The 10,450-nt window shown below is 35.4% G+C and overlaps 1 protein-coding gene across 1 annotated transcript in view; it reads right to left on the reverse strand.

Moving 5' to 3' along the window:
• The window catches only part of LOC148307758 (uncharacterized), a 45,281-nt gene extending 36,372 nt beyond the window's left edge, over positions 1-8,909 (reverse strand). Inside the window, exons 1-3 of the mRNA XM_088262865.1 lie at positions 8,739-8,909; positions 7,388-7,543; positions 3,796-3,979 (exon numbers count right to left, since the gene is read on the reverse strand). Coding sequence (XP_088118991.1) covers positions 3,796-3,979; positions 7,388-7,522 — 319 coding nt within the window. The 5' untranslated portion in view covers positions 7,523-7,543; positions 8,739-8,909. The remainder of the gene's footprint in view (positions 1-3,795; positions 3,980-7,387; positions 7,544-8,738) is intronic.
• Between the last annotated feature and the right edge of the window lie 1,541 nt (positions 8,910-10,450).

Genomic DNA, 10,450 nt, shown 5'->3' on the forward strand with positions numbered 1-10,450 from the left:
ATGATAGAAAGTGCCGAAAATTTATTTTTTTAAATTGTTATTTAGATTTAAAATTATACGGTTAATACGTATACATAGTCTTAAAACGAAATGCATAATTAATATAATTTATATTTGAACCAACTAACCTTGTGATTTTCCATTTTATAATTAAAATGTAACTTTGTTTTAAAATCACTGTAAATATTTTATTATAAGTTATTATGTCTACGGTTTCGAAGCCAACCGCTTCTTTAACAAGACTGATTAGTTTAATTGTGATTATAAAACGAAGTTACATTTTAATTATATCATTATTAATACTATGATGGGTATGAATTTTGTTTCGATTTCGAGTTCTGATTTGATTTATTGTTTTAATGTTTTGAAAGTTTTTTTTTTATTTACTTCAAAACATAATAAATAATTTATTTATTTGATATAGTTAAATTTTTTATACAATTTAAAACAATTTCCTTGCATTTCTACTTAATACAATATTATAATTTTAGTTCCGCTGAGCCTCTCCAAAAAAGAGACTGAGCTCTTGTGCTTGGAGAGGGATTTTTGTTCTTTTTTGTTGTTGATAGTTCATGTTCACATTTAAAAAAATATTCCTGGGGAACATATATTTTTATGCAGTGTGAGGGCATTATCTTGTTTAATTTTATTGTATAGTCTGTATATCGTAGTCGTAAAGGAGAAAGTGACCAACTAACAAAACGTAAAATGTTCAGGAGGGCCATTTAAGTCACTTTTACTTGACAAGAAAATAATCATCAATGCAGTAAGCCATTTTTTACAAGTCAATATAAACTTCCAAGTTTAAAATACTTTGGGATTTTTTTCGGGGTAATATTAAGCTAGTAAGATATCAAATAGTCAATGATCACGTTTTTGTGAAAAATGCACTTGGTCACTTTCGCCTGTATAACTACGATATGTTTGCAGTATTCGTCAAGATTCTTTTTTAGAGTGTTTGTGTCTTTTATTTTTTTTAATTTATAAATTTAATTTCTATTTTTAATTTCTGAATCTCAGCCTCCAGGTTGTTGAAATTTGTTATCCCTAATTATATTTAATTTTATTGGTACCTACTGTTTGGTGTTGCATTTATAATTTAAAATTATTTTTTACCTTTAGGATATATTTGTTTGCAGTTTTGAGTGATTGTTTTATTTAAAAAGTTTCGTAATTTATGTTTTTTGTGGATATATTCTATTCCATGTACTGGGAACATTGAAAAAAATCATACGTCATAGACATATATAATATTCCCGATGAGTAATTTCCATTTCTCATTTTGGGACATGGGATTAAGGTTAACAAAACTGAAACACAAATAACAAAGTTACAAAAAAGATTTTAAAGAAACAAAAATTTTAAGCAAAGTATAAAATAGAAAACAATAAACGGGTATAGTAAATTAAAAATATTATTTGGTGTGATGGAAATCTTTATTTGGACCTTTATAATTTTTCTGTTAAGTGGAAAAGATGAAATTCGTCAAGTGGCTGCCGCCAGTGTTGATATACATTTGTTCTCGTTTTAAAAATTTGTTTTGTATACTGCAGTTATCTAGTTCACAAATGATAAATACGATTGACGTGCGACGTTATTTGCAAAAATTATAGCATCTTCCTATAGTGTGATTAATTTTGCGCCACCTGTATTAAGCGCATAATTGAACCATTAGATACACTAATGCTGTGAATTCTTTTATTTGTAAATTCACAATGTTAGTGCTTCAAATATTGATCGTAATATATTGTTTTTTTAAATAATTTGCATACTTTAATTATTACTTTATTTTTGAACCTATTACCTATTATGTTGCCACAATACTCGTGTGTAAGTACTGGCGCTGAGTGGAAATGGAAAATGGGGTGAAAATGGTCATTTTAAACGACCTATAAATTTATAATAAAGGTGGCCAAGGAAGTCGGTAGTCTTTGTAATTTATTATTGATATATAGCCAAGAAAAGTCTAGCACAAAATGGATATAATTTTATTTTCACTTCTACTTACATACATTCGTTAAAAATGCTATTACAGTAAAACCTCGATATAACGGACTTATAAATATATCGGAACGTAAATAAAAGAGGATATAACGGACGAAAAATCCGGTAAATGTAAAAAAACTAAAAACGTCCTGTATGTCGGTTTGTGGTCCCGTGGGTAGTGTCGCGGACTCTTGAGTAAGAGTTTCTCGGTTCGAACCCACTCTAGCACAATTTGATGTCTAATAATGAGCCGCTTAGGCTCATAGCAATAGCATGAAATCTTACTTTTGTTAATAATAAAAACACATTTATTTCTCTTTTTTTTATAAATAAAAATATATTATACTTGCTTCAATTCAAGTGTCGCCGCATGCAAACAATTTTAGCAGCCATGATAATCACGTCATACATCTAGCACTATAATTTGAAGCATATCGTTCTGCTCGTAGAATGCACCTAGCTGGAGCAACAGCAACACTCCAAAAATTTAGTAATGAATTGTAAGATCGCATCTCGTGGATCTAATAACATTTATTGACTATTCGACAGATAACGAAGTTCAAATCTATTGTACTAACTTTCATAATTCTGGAGAGTTGATTATAAAAATCAAAGAGCAAAAAAAACTGTATTCTTTTTTTAAAGCAGGATTACCGAAAGCAAGCGCATCGATATCAAACAGCAACGTCACTTGAAAGACAATAAATAGAATTTTGTTTGTATTTTGTAATGTTCGTTTATATCTAAATACAGTGTTCAGTGGCGAATGTTAGCGGGAAAAGAAGCAGAGGAAGACCGAGAAAAACATGGCACGATCAGGTATGCCAAATACTTGAAAGTGGTCAGGTTAGGAGTCGTAACAATCGGCGGGTATGTATGAGGAGATGCATGAACGTGGAAGAGGCGAAGAATGTTTGCAAGGACAGAGTGGTGTGGCGCTCTATTCTCTCTGCCTACCCCTGCGGGGAAGCGGCGTGATGGTTAGTTAGTTAGTTAGTTAGTGTTCATATTTACAATTTATATATTGTTTAATTTTTAAACCTATTTTCATAAAACGGACACTCCCTCCCCACATTTAGTATGTTATATCAAGGTTTTACTGTACTACTTATAATTTAAGGCAAGCAGTTTCAGTAAATTCACATATTGATTGTAAAACACTTGTTTTTTTATGTATTAACTAATTTATTAGTAGTTTCGATACAAATTGTATCTCAATATAGATTTATATGTTTTCATATGCCAACACTAGAAACTGGGCTATGAGGCGTTCGTTTAGGGAGGCATTTAGGGCGGCAAAACCATATTAATTTATTAAACTACAGAATATTTGTATTAAAATTGATGATATCTAAGAAAATATGGGGAGCGGGACAATGTAGGTGAGGATATATTATACATTATTGCTATGAAGCAATCTGCTAATCAACGAGTAACAGAAGAATACAGATTGTAACTTATGAACTTGCTTTTCGAAACAGGTTAGTAAAATAATTACAATTTTGAATATTACTCTTTAAATTGATGACAACAAGGAAAATATGAGGATTAAGGTCAGGTAAAGAGTTGAGGGGGAACTGGGAGAGAATCGAATCCAAAGAACGGATCAAAATGACAATGTATTAAAATTCAAAATGGATTTGAAAAGTCCTGAACGTTCGTAAAAAAAATCAAGGTAAATTATAACAAAAATTTTGAAGAATTAAAACTGTAACTATAAAAGTTGACTTTTAAAAATTTGAGAATCCTAGGAAGAAAAAAAAGTAAGTTCAAAATTAAAAAAGCTCGAGAATCATTGGAAAAACTCACACTGCTGGGGCGTCGGGGGCTTCGGCTCGGGCATTCGCAGCACGTTGGGGCGCGCCGCGTAGTAGGCGGGGGCGCGCTGGCGCAGGTCCTGGGGCGCGCGCTCGGCGCCCGCCGCCAGCAGGCGCTCCGCCACCGCCCCGGGGGCCGAGCACACGGCGGCGTAGTGCAAGGGCGTCCGCCCCTCCTGCACAGGAAACATCACCAAGCAATGTTTATTATTATTTTTTTTTTTTATTTATTTATTTATTTAGTCCGCCTCCGTAGTGTAATGGTCAGCACGCTCTGCTACCGTTCAGTAGGTCCCGGGTTCGATTCCCAAGGGGGGTAAAATAAATATAAGTGATTTTTTCACTGTTATATTTATTCAATATTACCCTGGACTGGTACCTGAAGCGGAGGGCTGATCACCTTTCCTTCATGCGCAAACGATCAAGATAACACTGCGTTTGTATGATGCAGTGCCCTATGCACCATAGGGGTGCGGATAAGGGTTTTATTATTATTATTATTATTATATTTTTTAACTTTAAAAATGATCTCCTGATTTTTTTTAAATATATATGACGTTGTTGAAAAGAGTGAGCGATATAAGTTCTTTGATTAGAAATCAATAGAATTGTTGAGACCCACAAAAACCCATACGACGGAATCCTTAATTATTGATTCATTCAAACAGCCCTCGCCAGACGCTAGGCAATATATACATTATGCATCACACGTATTTGACCAATTAAAATTTGTCCCCAATCGAGACAGTTATTGATTCTATTGTTTTACAACTGTAACACTTTTGGGTCTGTCCTATAAAAACTAAATAACCATCACGCAGATTCGCCGCAGTGGTAGGCATAGAGAATTTAACGCCACCCAGATTGTCTTTGAGGAAAATCTTCGCCTCTTATGCATTCGTGCATCTCCTCATATTACACACTGATTATTCGGACTCCTGGCCTGACCACAATCAAGTATTTGAAATACTTGATCCTAATAATAAAATAAAATAAAAATTATTTAAAAAAAAAACAAGGAAAAATACTTCTTCATACAGAAAAAAAATTGACAGAATAGCGTATTTGTTGTAAAATTGGTACCCCGTTTTTTTTCATAAAAAAAAATGCATTTTTGTTTCAACTCCGCATTCAGATTCTATAGGGAAAAGTCGAAAAATCCTAATTTTTGAAAATCTGAATTATCCTTAATACAATATATCTCCACATTCTCTATAATTGTGACGCACTCGCTCGCAAACGAAGTCACATCCTTGGAGGACCTCTACTGGACTCCGAGAAGGTGAAGCTCCTACCACCAAGATAGGTCGTGAGTTACATGACTCACGTAGGTTTCGGGAGTGAGCTGTGATACAGAGGGAGGTCACAATAGACCTAATATGGTCGCAGTGACATAAGGGATGTAAGGAGAAGAAAAATACATATCCGCTGATCATTCCAACTCCTGACCTGACCACATTTTGAAATACTTGATCACGCCGAGTTTTCCTCAGTCTTTCTCTGCATCTATTTCCAACTACGTTCAGCTCATAAATTTGTTTTACAGTTCTTTCTTCACTCATTTGATTCACATGCCCAAACCATCTCAACACATCTTTCTTAATTTTATCGATAATACTCATCTCAGCCTTACATTGTTTCCTTGATGTTTAGTTAGTTAGTTTTATATTTTATATAAATATTCTCTCCGCCTCCGTAGTATAATGGTCAGCACGCTGGGCTACTGTACTGGAGGTCCCGGGCTCGATTCCCAGGGGGGTCAAAAAAATATAAGTGATTTTTTCACTATAATATGTATTCAATATTAGCCTGGACTGGTACCTGAAGCGGAGGGCTGATCACCTTCCCTTCATGTGTTAAGGATCAAGATAACACTGCGTTTATATGATGCAGTGCCCTATGCACCATAGGGTGCGGATAAAGGTTTGAAGATATATATTCTGACTCCACGCCTAAGTATTTGGAATACTTGGCGAAGTCAAGTTTTCCTCGGTCTTCTTCTGCTTCTGATTAACTTAAATTAATTATAATACCAACCAATTTAAGATTTAAGAAACTCAAAGTGTTATTTGTTTTGCTATCATTTCATTTCAAATGAATTTATTATCTGATAAAACATGGATGAAGCTAATATTTTATTATTTATAAGTGAAATCCTATCATAAATTTACGACGACTAAAACTTGAAAACAACAATTGTCGCATTGTGAGTTTAATATGTCAATCGATGTGTCTAAGGTCGATGTTTTAATTTAATAGTGAAGAAAGCTCCAGTTCCATTTTATGTAAGACAAAAGTTACGTTGACCAGTTGCTTGTGAATATTCAAAACAGTTCAGAGAATAATAAAAAGAAAAAAACCCTATAAAAAATATATATTTTCAATATTATTTTTTGACATCTCATCAAAGATGAAGAAGAATATGTAAGTTCATCTGGGCATTTAATAAAATAATATGAAAATAACTCCAGTAATTGGAGATTAAATATAAGTGATTTTTTCACTGTCATATTTATTCAATATTACCCTGGACTGGTACCTGAAGCAGAGGGCTGATCACCTTTCCTTCATGTGAAAACCATCAAGATAACACTGCCTTTATATGACGCAGTGCCCTATGCACCATTGGGGTGCGGATAAGGGTTTTATTATTATTATATAATTGGAGATAATCCAGATTTTGTGAACAAATATTTGGACACATACTTGTTCATGGACAAAATATTGACAGCAAAATGGTGTAAATATTTTCAATATTCCAAGTCCCAAAAGAAGAAACCATTTCAATTAAAAAAAAAAACAGCATTTCTCCAACTATTTAAGGGTGTAAAATACACGGGATACGCATAAAAAAATTCGCATAAAAAACTTTAACTACATACAAAACTGGGGGATAGGTTCAATTATTTTTAAAAAACAGCATAACTTCAAATCAATATGATAGAATGTACCAAAATTTGCATAAAAAAGTTTGTAAAAGAAACATATAAATAAAAACAGAAGAGCTTTTTCCTTAATTAAATATCCACATATGGGAAATCGTTTTTGAGATACATCTTCAATCCAAATTACAAGTGATTTTTCTATTTTTCCAATAAAGTATAGCTGCACGTGTTAAACTGTCACTTGAATTGTATAGCTACATAAGGACCGTAGTCCATTTGATTTTCACATTCGTTTGATAATGCCCTAACAAGGCGAAACAATTGTCACAATATTAATTTTTTTATGTGTTTTTGTTAATAAAATACAAATTAGTAGACTCTAAAAATCTGTGTTTGATTTAAAATTAATACATAAAATAAAGTATCTCTTGATTACGATGTAAGATTTAAGCTTGCTTTCGTGCAAGTGACAAAATCACACAGTCTAATTTTTTTTAATGCGAATTCGCATAATTTATTGACCTGTCTTAGAGTCTCATCAAAGATGTTTAAAATTCAATTAAAAAAACAATCTTAGTAAATATACGGGAATCGAATCCGTGGCGCCAAATTTTCAGTCGAGCATCTACCCAACTACGCCACGACCCCTGAGTGTTAGTTGGTGAGTTAGCTAGCTTAGTAGATGGTGCCGATACTAACGCTGTCCCTCATGTGCACAGTCTGGGGGTAGTTGTCAAGGAGGTAGCCCACGATGTCCTGGTAGTCGTAGTACACTGCCTTGTGGAGCAGGCCCACGCCGGCGCGGTCCCTGCACAACACGAGCCGCTTACGCATCGGATCGCCTTCCAGTGTCTCCTGAAATAAGTCAAAATAAAACTTTTCATTCAACACCCATTGGACTGATCGAAGTGGAAAGTGAAATGTATCACCTTGCTTCAAAAAAATCGCTGAGATTGCGACTAAAGAAGATATCATATAAGTTTTTGTCTCTTTGTGTACCTAAATATTTAATGTTGTCTCTTCTTCTTCTGTGAGTGTTATGTCAGGTCCCCCCTAGTTGACTATCACTTGAGAATAATTGTCCTTGTCAGCTGGACAGCTCTAAACAGCGCTTCGAAATCCTAATTCCCGTCCTCTGCCCACACTTCGTCGTATGGGCGAAAGACAGGTCTCTTGGCTCCATTCTGCCCACATCTCAGTAGACTAATCCCCAAGTGATGTTGTCGTGACACCTTGAGGTCTCGCAGGGTTACCTCGATGTAATGTGTCTATTTTTGTTGAGTTTTTATTAAATACCTTGCTTATTTTGTACAAGGTTTATGGATCATTAAGTGGACTTTTGTTTCTTGTTTCTAAAAGAAATGTTTTTATTTTTATCTGTATTAGGAGCTAGAGCGATAATCACGTGTAGGCTAATCAGGAACACCTCAGCATTTGCACATTCCTGGGAGGAAACCACATAAAACTCCACAGGAGAAGCCGGTCTGTTGACTGTCGTCAACATACCTTTCTTTTCACTAGAAAAGGGTTCAGCATTTTCAGTTCTAGCTTAGTTTATGGTACCAATGCCGTTCACTATTTTGGTCATGAATGATACCACTGCTCGTGAGAGTTGCTTATGAAATTACACGGTTCCAATATCGGATAGGTCCTCTCCCAAGCTCCTGAAATACGCCTCCACCTGTTGTCTTTGGAAGCTATAGGTAGACTAACCTGCAAGTAGTGTTGTGTTACCTCGAGGTCTCTCACGGTTCCCTCGATATAATGTTGCCTAGTTTTGTGGGCATGGGTAGACTAATCTGCAAGTGTTGTCGCGTTACGTCGAGGTCTCTCATGGTTCCCTCGATATAATGTTGCCTAGTTTTGTGGGTATGGGCAGACTAATCTGCAAGTGTTGTCTCGTTACCTCGAGGTCTCTCATGGTTCCCTCGATATAATGTTGCCTAGTTTTGTGGGTATGGGCAGACTAATCTGCAAGTGTTGTCTCGTTACCTCGAGGTCTCTCATGGTTCCCTCGATATAATGTTGCCTAGTTTTGTGGGCATGTTACCTTGAGGTCTCGTAGGGTGCCCGCGGTGGAGGCGGCGTGCAGGCGCTCGCAAGTGGCGGCCAGGCGCGGCAGGTCGCGCAGGAAGGAGCGCGCGCGCGGGCCGGGCGCGGCCAGCCCCAGCAGGCGGTGCGCGTGCCCGCCCAGCGCCACGTCGCGCAGGCGCTCCACCTCCCCGCCGCGCGCCCAGCGACGGACATCCACCACTGCAATAGCCAAAATTATTTATCATTTTTTATTTGGGAATTTAACCCTTTCCGGTCCTATGTCGAATGTCATTCGACATTTTTTTCTTCATCAGTTTAGTGTTAAAATACAAGCAAACATATATTTTTCTCACTCGTATTTACTGTGCGGTATACTGGGACGAGGATTCAATGGTTTTTATAAACACTAGAATGTGTAACTAACTTTCTACTTGAGAATGATACAAAAGGTTTGTTTTGGGGGCTGGCTCGGTACCCGTCACTCGGATGTCCGGCTACCGGCATCAGTTACACTCGACCCGTGCGCATGTGAGCAGCTGTGATTATGATACCATCCACAATAGCCCACGTGTATTTAAAAATGTTACGCTCAATGAAAAATTCCTGGAGGTAGGAAAGAAACCCGATACATTTGCGTCACTTGCGAGAGAAAACCCGACTTTTGCATCGGTGACTGTTTTCACCGATCATACATTAGATGTCTATAAAATGTAATAATAAGAGACAAGATTGTATACATTCAAAATAAAAATAAATGTTTAACACAAGTAGTTTTTTTAAAAAAATGGATGTATTGTTTTATTTACCCTGTAATGCTGTAAATCTATTGTGGACCTGACGGAATTTTTAATTTTTTTTAAGGACCTTAAAGGGTTAACAGATCAGTTACATCATGATATAATGATACACATGTGGAGGTCCTCACCAAAACGTTATCACCATCAATGAATGTTGCAGCCCGTTTGTCAGTATGATGTTACTTGTATAGCAATGACATCTGTGGATATTTGTGTGTAATTTTATCGTAAATAAAACGTAGAGATGGTGGATTTTATGATTATTTTTACATAATTTCTATCACCATTTAGTGAAAAAATATATACAAATATATATATATTTTTTCATGTAAAAAGAACATCAACTGTGGAGGTGAGGACCTCATTTGAGGACAGATTTGCATTTAATTTGTGCAATATTGGAAATTTAACTTTTTGGTGAGGACCAAAAAGTTAAATTTCCAATATTGCACAAATTAAATGCAAATCTGTTATCTTTACTGTATTCTATCGAAATCTTAATTAAAGTTGCGACAAAACGTGACCAATCCCGTGTTAAACCAATATGAAATCATTAAATCGCACCAAAATGAGACAATTTTACAAGCTAGAATTCCTGATAACTTTTCATTTATATTGGGAATGTAACGTTTTGGTGAGAACTTCCACACAAATGCTCGTATGTGTATTACAAAACAAGCACTATTCCTTGTAAAATTCCACATTTGTAAAAATACCCGGAAGAAGAACAGGATGTTGGTAAAGGGAAAAGGGGAAAGGGGAGTCACTTGCACTTCGGGTAATTAAAAAATAATGGAAAAATTGAAAAAAACGATTTTTATACATTTTTTCCATGAACCAAAGGCGAGGAGAATTTTCTTGGGCAACTAACAAATATTTTTTTAACTACTGAATCTGAGCGGTAAACCTAATTCATGATAATAATAAATAA

The sequence above is a fragment of the Brachycentrus maculatus genome, unplaced genomic scaffold (assembly GCF_059751285.1).
Source record: "Brachycentrus maculatus isolate JH-2025_06_01 unplaced genomic scaffold, ASM5975128v1 h1tg000190l, whole genome shotgun sequence".
NCBI classification, from domain to species: Eukaryota; Metazoa; Arthropoda; class Insecta; order Trichoptera; family Brachycentridae; genus Brachycentrus; species Brachycentrus maculatus.